At 54.4% G+C, this 16,935-nt stretch overlaps 1 protein-coding gene across 3 annotated transcripts in view; it reads right to left on the bottom strand.

Moving 5' to 3' along the window:
• The window catches only part of LOC147094896 (tumor necrosis factor receptor superfamily member 12A-like), a 37,085-nt gene that overhangs the window by 7,820 nt on the left and 12,330 nt on the right, over positions 1 to 16,935 (bottom strand). Inside the window, exons 2-4 of one of the 3 annotated variants that reach the window (XM_085974522.1) lie at positions 11,550 to 11,684; positions 7,521 to 7,661; positions 6,822 to 6,876 (exon numbers count right to left, since the gene is read on the bottom strand). In XM_085974522.1, the coding sequence (XP_085830648.1) occupies positions 6,824 to 6,876; positions 7,521 to 7,661; positions 11,550 to 11,684 (329 nt within the window). In that variant the 3' untranslated portion in view covers positions 6,822 to 6,823. Of the gene's footprint in view, positions 1 to 6,821; positions 6,877 to 7,520; positions 7,662 to 11,549; positions 11,685 to 16,935 lie in introns of those variants that run through there. The other 2 variants (XM_085974523.1, XM_085974521.1) reach the window with 2 other exon arrangements.

Raw genomic sequence — 16,935 nt, 5'->3', positions numbered from 1 at the left:
GAACAGACCTCATGGAAACAGAATGTTAAAAGGCAGCAGAAAAGGACAGACAGGCTGTTAGCATATGAAAAGTTCAGCGCTGCCCTGTAGTAAGTTTGAATGGAGCCCGAGCTGTCAGTCACCCTGTGGTATTGGGTGGGTCCCGTAACCTACAAGCTGCTTGTTTGCACTGGGGAGTAGCCCGTTTGAATCTGCCAATCAAAGGCAGTTCAGGAAGTTAGATAATCGATTTGTTTACAGAAGCTGCTACAAGGATGTTTGCACAAGGGATTAAACCACTTGACTGCGGTTTCAGCCGACCACAAGACAATGGGTTTCTGTTTACACTCCTCCCAAGCTGTTTACATAGTAATACAACTCCATTCAAAACCCATCAGGGTGAATGGAAATGGTTAGATAGCCATCACCCACAATAGACACTCATCAGAACTGCAGCTTTACATTCAAAGCTCAGCACAGAAGAGACATTTGGACTGAGGAGAGGAACAGTTTAAAATGAATGGGTTTGAATCACCCATTACTGGACAATGGGGACAGTTGGATCCCTTTTGTTTTAGCCCAGAAACCTCCAGATCTGGGCGGGAACATTTCAGCCCCAAAATTGGGGTATAAGAGATAGCTTCTCAGAAGCATCTCTCTCTCTCTGGCCTTGCCTCCGTGTGCCCTCTGCAGTTCATGGAGTCTGTCTGAAGAGGTAAAAACACCAGCAGTTTACTTTTAAAACACTGGGGTGTTTCTTTACTTCAGGGCAGTGAAGATCTCGTAGGGCACGGAGCTGGCATTGCAGTGGTGAGCATATATTTTTCTGGCCTTCCACAAGGCAACTTAGGATAGGCATAAGGGTGGGAGTAAAGTGGGAATTTCGTTAGAAATTGTGATTTTAGTCGTTTTCCCTCGTTGTGTCCGTTTTTCCTCCCCTATTTAAGCAATTTTACCTTGATTACTTTGATCGAGTGGTGTAGTTTCTTTAGTTTTAATAAAATTTGACTTTCTTGCATCCAGACCATTTGTCCATTTTAATATATCATTAATTATATGTTCCTCCAGTCAGAACTGGAAGGACGGGTTTAGCGATTCGAAACCGCTGATTGGAATTGGTCACAGTGCAGTGGCAAGGGCTGCCTGACCAGGTAAATTACGGTAAACCAGGTAAAGGAAGGTAAATTATCGTAAACCAGGTAAAGGAAGGTAAATTACCGTAAACCAGGTAAAGGAAGGTAAATTACCGTAAACCAGGTATAGGATGCCCCCCTACACCTTCCTAAAGTATGTGGTGCCTAGAATGTCACACAATACTCCAGCTTGGGCCCTATTTCTCTACTTCTCTTTCTCTCCCTTCCTCACCCTCCCTCCATCCCTCTCTTCCAATGCCTCAGTTGCCCCCTGATCACCGGCACCAGCTGACAGAACAAGGCAGAGGCCCAGTGGCAGGCCTCCCCCACTCCCGGGGTGGCCAGGAGAGGGTGGGCCAGAGCAGGTCTGAGAGAGCCTCATCCCCCGCCTCAATTTACACCGCCTGCCCTGCGAGAAACAAATGAGATCAGGAGGCTGCTTAATGCCCACAACTGGATTATGTTTAAGAAGGTTCTGATCTAGCTTGGTCCTGAGTCACATTGAGCCCCACTCACCCAGCCTTCCAGTGATGCTGGAAGCTTCAACTCTGACTCTCACACAACCTCCGCCCTTCCTGCTTTAGCCTGACACTCCACACTTTCTTTATTCCAACTTGGGATCACCCGTCTGACACACTGTGACACCCGGTCCCAGAGGGGGAAAGGACAGTGTATCTAACACACTGTGACACCCGGTCCCAGAGGGGGAAAGGACAGTGTATCTAATGCACTGTGACACCCGGTCCCAGAGGGGGAAAGGACAGTGTATCTAACACACTGTGACACCCGGTCCCAGAGGGGGAAAGGACAGTGTATCTAACGCACTGTGACACCCGGTCCCAGATGGAGAAAGGACAGTGTATCTAACACACTGTGACACCCGGTCCCAGAGGGGGAAAGGACAGTGTATCTAACGCACTGTGACACCCGGTCCCAGAGGGGGAAAGGACAGTGTATCTAACGCACTGTGACACCCGGTCCCAGAGGGGAAAAGGACAGTGTATCTAACGCACTGTGGCACCCGGTCCTAGAGGGGGAAAGGACAGTGTATCTAACACACTGTGACACCCGGTCCCAGAGGGGAAAGGACAGTGTAACTAACACATTGTGACGCCCGGTCCAAGAGGGGGAAAGGACAGTGTATCTAATGCACTGTGACACCCGGTCCCAGAGGGGGAAAGGACAGTGTATCTAATGCACTGTGGCAACCGGTCCCAGAGGGGAAAGGACAGTGTATCTAATGCACTGTGACACCCGGTCCCAGAGGGGGAAAGGACAATGTGTCGAATGCACTGTGACACCCGGTCCCAGAGGGTGAAAGGACAGTGTATCTAACGTACTGTGACACCCTGTCCCAGAGGGGGAAAGGAAAGTGTGTCTAATGCACTGTGACACCCGGTCCCAGAGTGGGAAAGGACAGTGTATCTAACGCACTGTGACACCCTGTCCCAGAGGGGGAAAGGACAGTGTATCTAACGCACACTGACACCCGGTCCCAGAGGGGGAAAGGACAGTGAATCTAACGCACTGTGACACCCGGTCCCAGAGGGGGAAAGGACAGTGAATCTAACACACTGTGACACCCGGTCCCAGAGGGGGAAAGGACAGTGTATCTAACACACTGTGACACCCGGTCCCAGAAGGTGAAAGGACAGTGTATCTAACACACTGTGACACCTGGTCCCAGAGGGGGAAAGGACAGTGTATCTAACGCATTGTGCCACCCGGTCCCAGAGCGGGAAAGGACAGTGTATCTAACACACTGACACACGGTCCCAGAGGGGGAAAGGACAGTGTATCTAACTCACTGTGACACCCAGTCCAAGAGGGGGAAAGGACAGTGTATCTAACGCACTGTGACACCTGGTCCCAGAGGGGGAAAGGACAGCGTATCTAACGCAATGTGACACCCGGTCCCAGAGGGGGAAAGGACAGTGTATCTAACACACTGTGACACTCGGTCCCAGAGGGGGAAAGGACAGTGTATTTGACGCTCTGTGACACCCGGTCCCAGAGGGGGAAAGGACAGTGTATCTAACGCACTGTGACGCCCGGTCCCAGAGGGGGAAAGGACAGTGTATCTAACACACTGTGACACCCGGTCCCAGAGGGGGAAAGGACAGTGTATCTAACGCACTGTGACACCCGGTCCCAGGGGGGAAAGGACAGTGTAGGTAACGCACTGTGACACCCGGTCCCAGAGGGGAAAGGACAGTGTATCTAACGCACTGTGACTCCCGGTCCCAGAGGGGGAAAGGACAGTGTATCTAACGCACTGTGACTCCCGGTTCCAGAGGGGGAAAGGACAGTGTATCTAACGCACTGTGACACCCAGTCCCAGAGGGCGAAAGGACAGTGTATCTAACACACTGTGACACCCGGTCCCAGAGGGGGAAAGGACAGTGTATCTAACACACTGTGACACCCGGTCCCAGAGGGGGAAAGGACAGTGTATCTAAAACACTGTGACACCCAGTCCCAGAGGGGAAAGGACAGTGTATCTAACGCACTGTGGCACCCGGTCCCAGAGGGGTAAGGACGGTATATCTAACGCACTGTGACATCCGGTCCCAGCGGGGGAAAGGGCAGTGTATCTAACACACTGTGACACCGGGTCCCAGAGGGGGAAAGGACAGTGTATCTAACGCACTGTGACACCCGGTCCCAGAGGGGGAAAGGACAGTGTATCTAACACACTGTGACACCTAGTCCAAGAGGGGGAAAGGACAGTGTATCTAACGCCCTGTGACACCCGGTTCCAGAGGGGGAAAGGACAGTGTATCGAACGCACTGTGACACCCTGTCCCAGAGGGGGAAAGGGCAGTGTATCTGAAGCACTGTGACACCCGGTCCTAGAGGGGGAAAGGACAGTGTATCTAACACACTGTGACACCTGGTCCCAGAGGGGGAAAGGACAGTGTATCCAACGCGCTGTGACACCTGGCCTCAGAGGGGAAAAGACAGTGGCCTAGAAATTCAGTAAGGCGCTGAAAGCTTTGCGCCCAGTTACCGCCTAAAGAGGGCTTCTGCGCCAGTATAGGAGGTTGCGCTGATATTGAGATCGGCGGTAATGGCGGCGGTAGCCGGTAGCGCTGCGCCGGCACCGATGACATCATCGGTGTGCGCAGTGCCCCGTTTCCGCCCCGATGCCGGCCCGACGCCCATATTCAGTTGCTGCCGCCTCCTCCGTGGCGGCCGCTACTAACATCCGGAGACCAGGGCCTTACAGCAGCCTTAGTGGGGCGCATTAAGGTGGAGGTGCGGCCGGTCGCTTTTTACGCGGCCGCCTGCCCGCACCTCCTTCCCCGGCCTCCTCCACCCCACACCCCCCGCGGCTTTGCCGGCTGCTTTCCGCGAGCCCGGCACTTCTCTGTGCTGCCGGGCTCATTTGCCGGCACAATCCAGCGGCGATCTCCCCGTTGCAGGCACCTCCACCTTAAGAGAAGGAGGAGGCCTGCAGTACTGCAGCCTGCCGCACCGCATCGGGTGGCGCAGCGACACTTAGAGAGCTGCAATTCAGTTTCAGCGCCCCAAGCGGGGGCGGGCACACCCTGGAATAGCGCCCGGTTCCGACTTGGGGCGCAAAAAGTGAATATCTGACGGTCACTAATGGCTCCGCGCCCAGCGATAACTTTTGGCCGTTAGCCAGCTGGCGGGGCCATAGTGAATTTCTAGGCCAGTGTATCTAACGCACTGTGACACCCGGTCCCAGAGGGGGAAAGGACAGTGTATCTAACACACTGTGACACCCTGTCCCAGAGGGGGAAAGGACAATGTATCTAACACACTGTGACACCCGGTCCCAGAGGGGGAAAGGACAGTGTATCTTACACACTGTTACACCCGGTCCCAGAGGGGAAAGGACAGTGTATCTAACACACTGTGACACCCGGTCCCAGAGGGGGAAAGGACAGTGTATCTAACGCACTGTGACACCCGGTCCCAGAGGGGGAAAGGACAGTGTATCTAACGCACTGTGACACCCGGTCCCAGAGGGGGAAAGGACAGTGTATCTAACACACTGTGACACCCGGTCCCAGAGGGGGAAAGGACAGTGTATCTAACACACTGTGACACCCGGTCCCAGAGGGGGAAAGGACAGTGTATCTAACGCACTGTGACACCCGGCTCCAGAGGGGGAAAGGACAGTGTATCTAACACACTGTGACACCCGGTCCCAGAGGGGGAAAGGACAGTGTATCTAACGCACTGTGACACCCGGTCCCAGAGGGGGAAAGGACAGTGTATCTAACACACTGTGACACCCGGTCCCAGAGGGGGAAAGGACAGTGTATCTAACGTACTGTGACACCCGGTCCCAGAGGGGGAAAGGACAGTGTATCTAACACACTGTGACACCCGGTCCCAGAGGGGGAAAGGACAGTGTATCTAACGCACTGTGACACCCGGTCCCAGAGGGGGAAAGGACAGTGTATCTAACGCAACGTGTCACCCGGTCCCAGATGGGGAAAGGCCAGTCTATCTAATGCACTGTGACACCCGGTCCCAGACGGGGAAAGGACAGTGTATCTAACGTACTGTGACACCCGGTCACAGAGGGGGAAAGGACAGTGTATCTAACGCACTGTGACACCCGGTCCCAGAGGGGGAAAGGACAGTGTATCTAACGCACTGTGACACCCGGTCCCAGAGGGGGAAAGGACAGTGTATCTAACACACTGTGACACCCGGTCCCAGAGGGGGAAAGGACAGTGTATCTAACGCACTGTGACACCCGGTCCCAGAGGGGGAAAGGACAGTGTATCTAACGCAACGTGTCACCCGGTCCCAGATGGGGAAAGGCCAGTCTATCTAATGCACTGTGACACCCGGTCCCAGACGGGGAAAGGACAGTGTATCTAACGTACTGTGACACCCGGTCACAGAGGGGGAAAGGACAGTGTATCTAACGCACTGTGACACCCGGTCCCAGAGGGGGAAAGGACAGTGTATCTAACGCACTGTGACACCCGGTCCCAGAGGGGGAAAGGACAGAGGCCTAGAAATTCAGTAGCGCCCCGTTTGGGATGCCTGCCCCAGAATTAGTCGCGGCCGCCCGCCGGACATTCACTTTGCGAGCCCCAGAGGGAAGCGCGGCACTCCTGGAGGCGCCCCGCATCCCTCTTGGGGCGCTGCAGCTGAAGATAGCTGCGCAACGTGCCGCAGCGCCACACGCTGCGGCACGGCGTGCTGCGGTACTGCAGGCCTTCCTCCCCTTCTTAAAGGGGAGGGGCCTTGTGCAGCACCATCGAGGATCGCGAGTGCCGGCAAAAGAGACTGGCACCGAGGAGAAGTGCCGAGCTCTTGGAACATAGCCGGCACTCCGCGGGGTGGTTGCGGGGGGGGGGCGCTCAGGAGGCCGGGGACGGCAGTGCGCAGAGGTGCTGGCATGTGGCCAGCAAACAAAATGGCCACCCTGCACCTCTCCTTTAATTAGCGCCTCTACCGCCGCAGGTAGGCCCCCTGAACCGGTCGCAAATAGCGTCCGGTGTTAAAGCAGGGGGCGCAACTAAATATCGTGATCGGGGCGGAAGCGGGGCGCTGCGCACACCGATGACGTCATCGGTAGCGGCGCAGCACTAACGGCTAGCGCCGCCATTAGCGTCCCGCTGAATTTAGCGGGAGGCGTGGCCAGTGGCTGCCGACCCACTTAGCGTGGCGCAGCGCACTGAATTTCTAGGCCAGCGTATCTAACAGTCAGTAACGCACCTTCACAGAAGCAGGAACCCATGGGATATTACGTCTCCTGTCTCTTCAATTGGTTCTAAGTTTAGAAAAAAGGAATAAAAAGCATTCGTTAAACATATCGACTGAAGGCATTGCTTTACCTCCCAGAGATTGGTACTGAGCTCCACACATAGATTAACAAAGAAACATAGCAACATAGAAGATAGGAGCAGGAGTAGGCCATTCGGCCCCTCGAGCCTGCTCCACCATTCAATGAGATCATGGCTGATCATCCAAATTCAGTACCCTGTCCGTGCCTTCTACCCATATCCCTTGATCCCTTAAGCCTTAAGAAATATATCCAACTCCTTCTTGAATATATTTAATGAAATGGCTTCCACTGCCTTGTGTGGTAGAGAATTCCACAGGTTCACCACTCTCTGGGTGAAGAAATTCCTCCTCATCTCTGCCCTAAATGGTTTACCCCTTATCCTTAGACTGTGACCCCTGGGTCTGGACTCACCGACCATCGGGAACATCCTTCCTGCATCTAGTCTGTCTAGTCCTGGTAGAATTTTATAAGTTTCAATGTGATCCCCTCTCATTCTTCTAAACTCTAGCGAATACAAGCCCAATCGTCCCAATCTCTCCTCATACGTCATTCCTGCCATCCCAGGTATCATTACATCCCTGGTCTGTGCCAGCCCTGGGAGTGTTTGACGGGACGGTGTAGACACTTACTAGAAAAGGTCGGTTTCTTTCTGTTCTGTCGGACGAGGAGTCCCAGTGCGATAAAGAGAACGAGGACAAACAAGGCTCCAACGACCCCGACTATAATGAAGGTGAGATTCGGCAGGGTCATGACCTCTGACCTCACAGCTGCTGGGGGCGGGGGGGAGGGTAATCAGGAAGTGAACAGAGAAAGGAAATTTAATTTGATTTCTTCAACATTCACAGTTATCACCTTCAATTTTTTTTTGCTGTGGCCTGTTAGTGGTCAAAAGAAACCATCCTTGTTGAGGTACAAGGCTTCTCTGATTTCTAAAGATGCCTTGTAGCCAAGGGAATGCTTTGTGTTGCCAACTTTGACAGCCACTTTGCACACAGCAAGATCCCACAAACCGCCACTGATATAATGACCAGTTACTCTGTTTTTTTTTCAGTGATGTTAGCTGATGGATAACTAACAGTGCAGCGCTCCCTCAGTACTTCCCCTTCGACAGTGCGGCACTCCCTCAGTACTGCCCCTCCGACAGTGCAGCGCTCCCTCAGTACTGCCCCTCCGACAGTGCAGCACTCCCTCAGTACTGCCCCTCTGACAGTGCGGCGCTCCCTCAGTACTGCCCCTCCGACAGTGCAGCGCTCCCTCAGTACTTCCCCTTCGACAGTGCAGCGCTCCCTCAGTACTGCCCCTCTGACAGTGCGGCGCTCCCTCAGTACTGCCCCTCCGACAGTGCAGCGCTCCCTCAGTACTGCCCCTCCGACAGTGCGGCGCTCCCTCAGTACTGCACCTCCGACAGTGCGGCGCTCCCTCAGTACTGCCGCTCCGACAGTGCAGCGCTCCTTCAGTACTGGCTCTCCGACAGTGCGGCGCTCCCTCAGTACTGCCCCTCCGACAGTGCAGCGCTCCCTCAGTACTGCCCCTCCAACAGTGAGGCGCTCCCTCAGTACTGCCCCTACGACAGTGCGGCGCTCCCTCAGTACTGCCGCTCCGACAGTGCAGCGCTCCTTCAGTACTGCCCCTCCGACAGTGTGGCGCTCCCTCAATACAGACCCTCCGACAGTGTGGCGCTCCCTCAGTACTGCCCCTCCGACAGTGCGGCGCTCCATCAGGACTGCCCCTCCGACAGTGAGGCGCTCCCTCAGTACTGCCCCTCCGACAGTGCGGCGCTCCCTCAGTACTGCCTCTCCGACAGTGCAGCGCTCCCTCAGTACTGCATCTCCGACAGTGCGGCGCTCCCTCAGTACTGTCCCTCCGACAGTGCGGCGCTCCCCTCAGTTCTGCCTCTCCAACAATGCAGCGTTCCCTCAGTACTACCCCTCCGACAGTGCGGCGCTCCCTCAGCACCGCCCCTCCGACAGTGCAGCGCTCCCTCAGTACCGCCCCTCCGACAGTGCAGCGCTCCCTCAGTACTGCCCCTCTGACAGTGCAGCGCAGCCTCAGTACTGACAACCGGGGAGTGTCGGCCTGGATTGTGGGGTTCGAGTCTTTGGGGTGGGGCTCGAACCCACGACCTTGTGACTCAGAGAGGGGAGTACAGTCAATTTTCAGCCTTAGCCCAGCGATAGCGCTGTCGCTCCTGTTCCCGCTCAGTGTGGAAGGAGCCCCCCTCACACACAGAGCAGGAAAGGTCTTCTGGCTTAGGGGGCATTGAATAAAACCAGCGAGGGCTCCTACTCCAAAATTAGCAACTGCTGGTGGGAGATGGTGTGTCATGTCTGGTCAGGATTGCGCGTGATGCAATCTGCAGTCGAATAGTCGAACTGATGTAAAGGCGATCTGGCTCCCGTTCCTGTGGACCCCAGACCATGGTCTGGGCAGGGGCTTCAGGGGACGGGAGGAGAGCGACAGAGATGTTTTGGATGCAGGAGGTGCCGAGGGAGATCGGAGAGGAAGCTCGGGGCTGTTGGAGTTCGATCAGGAGCTCGGGAGTCAGTGCCTTTTACCATCTATCGGTGCGGGTCTGTGACAAGAAGCACAGCCGCTCACGCACGTGACTGGAGTCAGACACGTTAGACATTCCCCAACACATCTGGGGACGGAGGGGGAGAGAGAGGGAGAGAGAGAGACAGAGCTAGAGAGAGACAGAGCGAGAGAGAGAGACAGAGTTAGAGAGAGACAGAGCGAGAGAGAGACAGAGCGAGAGAGAGAGACAGAGCGAGTGAGAGCCCGGGAGAGAGACAGAGAGAGAGACAGAGAGAGACAGGGAGAGACAGAGAGAGAAAGAGAGAGAGAGAAAGGCAGACACAGGCAGACCAGGCTGCCAAGAGAGGACAGGATATGCTCTCACTGCAGTCAGGGAGTGATGGAGACAGAGATGCACTTCCTCACAGCATGTAGAAAATATCAGGGCATAAGGGAGAGTTTCTACCCAAAATTCACAAAAATATGCCCGGAATTCAGAAATTTGAATGACGACCAAAAACTCCCATACCTACTAGGGGAAGAGAGAAATTGTGTAACACTAGCGGCACACTATGTTACAGCTTGCCGTAAACAGAGGGACAATCACTAAAGATAAGAAAAGAGTATATATAAATTATATGAATGTATATTTATACACTCAGGGATATATCTGTTTATTCACTGTATGGATAGATCTGTGTTTACGTGTTCAACCATAAATGTTTTTCGATGCTTTGGCAACATAAGATGTACCTTGTCATGCCAATAAAGCGATTTGAATTGAATTGAATTGAATTGAATGAGACATAGAGACAGAGATGGAGAGAGAGACAAAGAGAGAGAGAGACAGAGAGAGACGGAGTCAGAGAGGGAGAGAGAGAGAGACAGAGAGAGAGGCAGACAGAGAGAGAGAGAGAGAGAGAGAGAGAGAGACAGAGAGAGACGGAGTCAGAGAGAGAGAGAGAGTTAAAGAGTGAGAGACAGAAAAACAGAGAGAGAGAGAGAAAAATAGAGATAGACAGATGAGAGAGAGAGACAGAGAGAGAGAGAGAGAGAGAGAGACAGAGCGAGAGACAGAGAGACAGACAGAGAGACAGAGAGAGCGAGAGAGATAGAGAGAGACAGAGTGAGAGAGAGAGACAGAGAGAGATAGAGAGAGACAGAGTGAGAGAGAGAGATAGAGAGAGACAGAGTGAGAGAGAGAGACAGAGAGAGAGACAGAGAGAGAGAGAGACAGAGAGAGAGAGAGATAGAGAGAGACAGAGTGAGAGAGAGAGACAGAGAGAGAGACAGAGAGAGAGAGAGACAGAGAGAGAGAGAGACAGAGAGAGAGAGAGAGATAGAGAGAGACAGAGTGAGAGAGAGAGACAGAGAGAGAGACAGAGAGAGACAGAGAGAGAGAGAGAGAGAGAGAGACAGAGAGAGAGAGAGATAGAGAGAGACAGAGTGAGAGAGAGAGACAGAGAGAGAGAGAGAGAGATAGAGAGAGACAGAGAGAGAGAGAGAGAGAGAGACAGAGAGAGAGGCAGACAGAGAGAGAGAGAGAGACAGAGAGAGAGAGAGAGAGAGAGACAGAGAGAGACGGAGTCAGAGAGAGAGAGAGAGTTAAAGAGTGAGAGACAGAGAAACAGTGAGAGAGAGAGAAAAATAGAGATAGACAGATGAGAGAGAGAGAGAGAGAGAGAGAGAGAGAGAAAGAGGCAGAGCGAGAGACAGAGAGACAGACAGAGAGACAGAGAGAGAGAGAGAGAGAGATAGAGAGAGACAGAGTGAGAGAGAGAGACAGAGAGAGAGACAGAGAGAGAGAGAGAGACAGAGCGACAGATTGAGGCAGAATGAGAGAGAAAAAATAGAGATAGACAGACACAGAGATGTTAAAAGCAGAGGACTGAGACCGAAAAGGGAAAGTGAGTTGGTGTGTTTCGGTCGGATATTTGGCTGTGTGATGCATCAGTCCTTGCCTGAGGTGAAGCGAAGGGGGCAGGGTGGGGAGGGGGGGAGGGGGGAGGGGGTTGGGGGAGACAAGAAGAGGGGAATCATTCACCTCTTGTCCCCTCCATTGGACTCCTCCCCGTCCCTCCATCCCCTTCACCATCGGGACACCCTGTGACCGTACAGACACTCCCCCAATCCCCTCGACCTACCTCCTCCTGGGGTCGTGGTGGGGGAGCTGCAAAGGTTGCAGGAAGGAGTCAAGGGGAAGACAGCGCAGATTTGACAGTCCAGGCACTTGTCGAGGTCAGAGTTCCACACCTGGCCCCAAGGGCAGGCCATACCTGCTGGGGAAACACAAACAGCAGGTTAAAACAGCCCTCCACAGTTGATCAGCCCCTCCTGCAGGGGGAGTCCTGCTCCCCCTCCCTCTCCCATATCCTCCTGAGACACATCCTCACCCGGTCGATCAGCCACTCCTGCGGGGGGAGTCCTGCTCCCCCTCCCTCTCCCATATACTCCTGAGATACACCCTCACCCGGTCGATCAGCCCCATCTGCAGGGAGAGCCCTGCTCCCCCTCCCCCTCCTGTATACTCCTGAGATACACCCTCACCCGGATGATCAGCCCCTCCTGCAGGATGAGTCCTACTCCCCCTCCCTCTCCCGTATACTCCTGAGATACACCCTCACCCGGTCGATCAGCCCCTCCTGTGGAGAAAGTCCTGCTCCCCCTCCCCCTCCCGTATACTCCTGAGATACACCCTCACCCGGTCGATCAGCCCCTCCTGCGGAGAAAGTCCTGCTCCCCCTCCCCCTCCCGTATACTCCTGAGATACACCCTCACCCGGTCGATCAGCCCCTCCTGCGGAGAGAGTCCTGCTCCCCCCTCCCCCTCCTGTATACTCCTGAGATACACCCTCACCCGGACGATCAGCCCCTCCTGCAGGATGAGTCCTACTCCCCCTCCCTCTCCCGTATACTCCTGAGATACACCCTCACCCGGTCGATCAGCCCCTCCTGCGGAGAGAGTCCTGCTCCCCCTCCCATATACTCCTGAGATACACCCTCACCCGGTCGATCAGCCCCTCCTGTGGAGAGAGTCCTGCTCCCCCTCCCCTTCCCATATACTCCCGAGATACACCCTCACCCAGTCGATCAGCCCCTCCTGCGGGAGAGTGCTGCTCCCCCTCCCCCTCCCGTTTAGTCCTGAGATACACCCTCCCCAGTTGATCAGCCCCTCCTGCAGGATGAGTCCTGCTCCCTCTCCCATATACTCCTGAGATACGCCCTCACCTGGTCGATCAGCCCCTCCTGCGGGGAGAGTCCTGCTCCCCCTCCCCCTCCCGTATACTCCTGAGATACATCCTCATCCGGTCGATCAGCCCCTCCTGCGGGGAGAGTCCTGCTCCCCCTCCCCCTCCCGTATACTCCTGAGACACAACCGTGGACTCATCATCAATGGTGGGTAAAGTTTTAGAAACAATAATCAAGGAAAAAGTGAAGGGGCACGTGGAGAGGTTTAAGCTAATTAAGGAGAGCCAACGCGGATTTGTAAAAGGCAGATCGTGTTTCACTAATATAATTGAATTTTTTGATGAAGTAACAGGGAGGATCGATGAAGGGAATGCAATGGATGTTGTCTACATGGATTTTCGGAAGGCGTTTGACAAAGTACCACATAGAAGGCTGGTTAACAAAATTGAGGCTCATGGAATAGGTGGGTCAGTGTCAGCTTGGAGAAGGAATTGGCTTAAGGACAGAAAACAGCGAGTTGTGGTAAATGGCTGTTTTTCAGACTAGAGGATGGTAGAGGGTGGTGTTCCCCAAGGGTCACTACTGGGGTCACTGCTTTTTTTGACATATATAAATGACCTGGATATTGGAATACACAGTAGAATTTCTAAATTTGCCGATGACACCAAACTTGGGGGTGTGGCAAACAGTGAGGATGATACCAATCGACTGCAACAGGCCATAGAAAGGCTAGCAGAATGGGCAGACAAGTGGCAGATGGAATTTAATACAGAGAAGTGTGAGGTGATGCATTTTGGCAGAAGGAACAGGGAGAGGCAATATACACTTAACGGCACCGTTTTACAGAGTGTGCAGGGACAGAGGGACCTGGGAGTTAATGTGCGGAGGTCCCTGAAGGTGGCAGGACATATTGAGAAAGTGGTTAGCAAAGCATATGGGATCTTGGGCTTCATAAATAGAGGTATTGAGTACATGATATACCTATCAATTCATCCAATGAAAGGCGACGAGTTAAGAAAGTAACTATAGGTTTTTATTGGCTAAATAACAGAGCCCACCCTCGTGGGTGATCGGATCCAACAAGGAGGAATACCAGCCAGTCGACCACCTTTATACCTGGGCAAGTAGGCGGAGCTATGGGCGGAGTCAGCAGTGGTCAGCCCAGGTATAACAGCGTGGCAAGAGGCGACCTCGTGTAGTGATACAACAGTGTAAACAGTGATAACCATAGTGTAACGATATAACAGTGATAACCATAGTGTAACGGTAGTGAACGATAAAAGTGGTTTACCACATTCGCCCCTTGTTTAGATTTGAGTCCGGCGGGGTGAAGTGTACTACCAGTTCGGGTATGTCAGTCTGTCCGGAGGCCTCGTAAGTCTTTCTGATCGGCGCAGCAGCGGCGGCGGTGTTGCAGTCTCCGGTGTTAATGCTGGTGTCTGCGTGGTTGACGAAGGCTCGTGGGGTTCCGGCATGCCGTCTACCTGGGCTGGATTTGGGGGGGTGGTGGGGGGTAATGGTGGTGTCTCAGGGGTGCCCGAGGGTGCAAGGTCTCGTAAGGAGACTGTGTCCTCCCGCCCGTCTGGGTATGCCACGTAGGCGTACTGGGGGTTAGCGTGCAGGAGGACCACCCTCTCGACCAGGGGGTCCGTTTTATGGGCGCTCACATGCTTTCGCAGTAAGACGGGCCCCGGAGAAGTCAGCCAAGTTGGCAGCGTGGTTCCCGTAGTCGATTTCCTGGGGAAAACAAACATTCGTTCATGGGGGGTGGCGTTAATGGCAGTGCAAAGTAGTGACCGGATGGAATGCAGCGCTGCCGGGAGGACTTCCTGCCAGCGAGAGGTTGGGAGGCCCTTAGACTTTAAGGCTAAGAGAACGGCCTTCCAGACAGTCACGTTCTCCCTTTCCACCTGGCTGTTCACTCGGGGGTTGTAGCTGGTGGTCCTGCTTGCAGCGATACCTCTCGCTAATAGGAACTGGTGAAGTTCCTCGCTCATGAAGGAGGAGCCCCGGTCGCTATGTATATAGTTCGGGAACCCGAACAAGGCGAAGAGGTCGTTCAGGCATTTGATGACCGTGGTGCTGGTCATGTCTGGGCAGGGGAAGGCAAAGGGGAAACGGGAGTACTCGTCAATGATGTTGAGGAAGTACACATTACGGTCAGAGGACGGGAGGGGCCCCTTAAAATCGATGCTCAAGCGCTCGAAGGGGCGGGTGGCCTTGATCAGGCTTGCTCTGTCCGGCCTATAGAAATGCGGTTTGCATTCGGCACAGGTTTGGCAGTTCCTGGTCATGGTCCTGACCTCCTCGATGGAGTATGGCAGGTTGCGGGCCTTAATGAAGTGGTAAAGTCTGGTGACCCCGGGGTGGCAGAGGTCGTTGTGGAGGGTCTGCAGTCTATCAGTTTGCACGTTGGCGCATGTACTTCGTGATAGAGCATCTGGGGGTTCGTTCAGTTTACCAGGCCGGTACAAGATATCATAATCATAGGTGGAGAGCTCGATTCTCCACCTCAAGATCTTGTCGTTCTTGATTTTGCCCCTCAGCTTGTTATTAAACATAAAAGCGACCGAACGCTGGTCGGAGAGGAGGGTAAATCGTTTGCCTGCCAGGTAATGCCTCCAGCGTCGTACAGCCTCCACGATCGCCTGGGCCTCCTTCTCGACCGAAGAGTGTCGGGTCTCAGGGCCCTGGAGGGTTCTTGAGAAGAAGGCCACCGGTCTCCCCTCCTGGTTGAGGGTTGCGGCTAGGGCGAAGTTGGATGCATCGCTCTCCACTTGGAAAGGGATAGACTCATCCACCGCATGCATTGTGGCCTTAGCAATGTCTCCCTTAATGAGGGAGAAGGCTGCGCACGCTTCTGCCGTCAGGGGGAAGGAGGTGGACTTCATGAGGGGTCTGGCTTTGTCCGCATAATTTGGCACCCATTGGGCATAGTAGGCGAAGAGCCCCAGGGTTCTCTTCAGCGCCTTTGGACAGTGGGGGAGGGGAAGCTCCATGAGGGGGCGCATTCTTTCGGGGTCGGGGCCGATGACTCCGTTCTCTAATACGCAGCCGAGGATGGCAAGGCGCGAGGTGCTAAACACACATTTCTCCTTATTGTAGGTAAGGTTCAGCCGTTGGGCCGTACGGAGGAATCTTTCCAGATTAACATCGTGGTCCTGCCGGTCGCGGCCGCAGATGGTGACGTTATCTAGATAGGGGAACGTGGCATGCAGCCCGTTCTGGTCAACCATCCGGTCCATCTCCCTTTGGAAGACCGAAACCCCGTTGGTGACGCCGAAGGGAACCCTAAGGAAGTGGTAGAGGCGGCCGTTCGCCTCGAAAGCTGTATACTGGCGGTCCTCAGGGCGGATAGGGAGTTGGTGATAGGCTGACTTAAGGTCGATGGTGGAGAATACCCGGTACTGCGCAATCTGATTGACCATATCAGATATGCGGGGAAGGGGGTATGCGTCCAGCTGGGTGTACCGGTTTATGGTTTGGCTGTAGTCGATGACTAGGCGGTTTTTATCGCCGGTCTTAACGACTACGACCTGGGCACGCCAGGGGCTGTTGCTCCTCTCGATGATGCCCTCCTTCAGGAGACGCTGCACCTCACAGCTAATAAAAGCTCTGTCCCCGGCTGTACCGCCTGCTCTTGGTGGCGACGGGTTTACAGTCGCGGGTGAGGTTAGCGAACAGGGAGGGGGGCGGGACCTTGAGGGTGGATAGGCCGCAGGTGGTATGCGGTGGGCGGTTTAAAGGCTGCTGGTTGTCGACTGTGAGTGGGGGGAGGGGTCCACCGTATGCCAAAGTGACACTTTGCAGGTGGGATTGGAAGTCCAGCCCTAGTAGGACGGCAGCGCAGAGCTGGGGCAGGACGAGGAGTTTAAAATTTTTATACTCCGTGCCCCTAACCGACAGGGTCACAATACAGTAGCCGCTGATGTCTGTAGAATGGGACCTCGATGCCATCGAGATCCGGTTGCGCGTTGGCCGGACAGTGAGGGAGTAGTGGCTCACCGTGTCTGGATGTATGAAACTCTCCGTGCTTCCACTGTCGAACAGGCAGGTCGTGGCGTGGCCGTTTACTTTGATGTCCATCATGGACTTGGACAGGTGATGCGGGCGAGCTTGGTCCAGTGTGACGGAGGCTAGTGTATGGCTGAGCGAGCTGCTGTAGTCTGCGGGTGAGGCGGTGGTCGGGTCTGGCGACAAGGTGGCGGTCGACTGTGGTGGACAAAATGGCGGCGCCCACGAGGTTAAATAAGATGGCTGCCCCCACAACTCACATGAGGCATTGCTGGTGTCGGTTGCCTTGATCAAAGATGGCCGCTCACACGAGGGGATACTGGCATCT

The sequence above is a fragment of the Somniosus microcephalus genome, unplaced genomic scaffold, assembly GCF_052327205.1.
Source record: "Somniosus microcephalus isolate GS21.2 unplaced genomic scaffold, FLI_Smic_1.0 unresolved_chr1, whole genome shotgun sequence".
Lineage (NCBI taxonomy): Eukaryota > Metazoa > Chordata > Chondrichthyes > Squaliformes > Somniosidae > Somniosus > Somniosus microcephalus.
The sequence above is the reverse complement of the archived record's forward strand: the minus strand, read 5'-3'. Positions and strand labels throughout refer to the sequence as shown.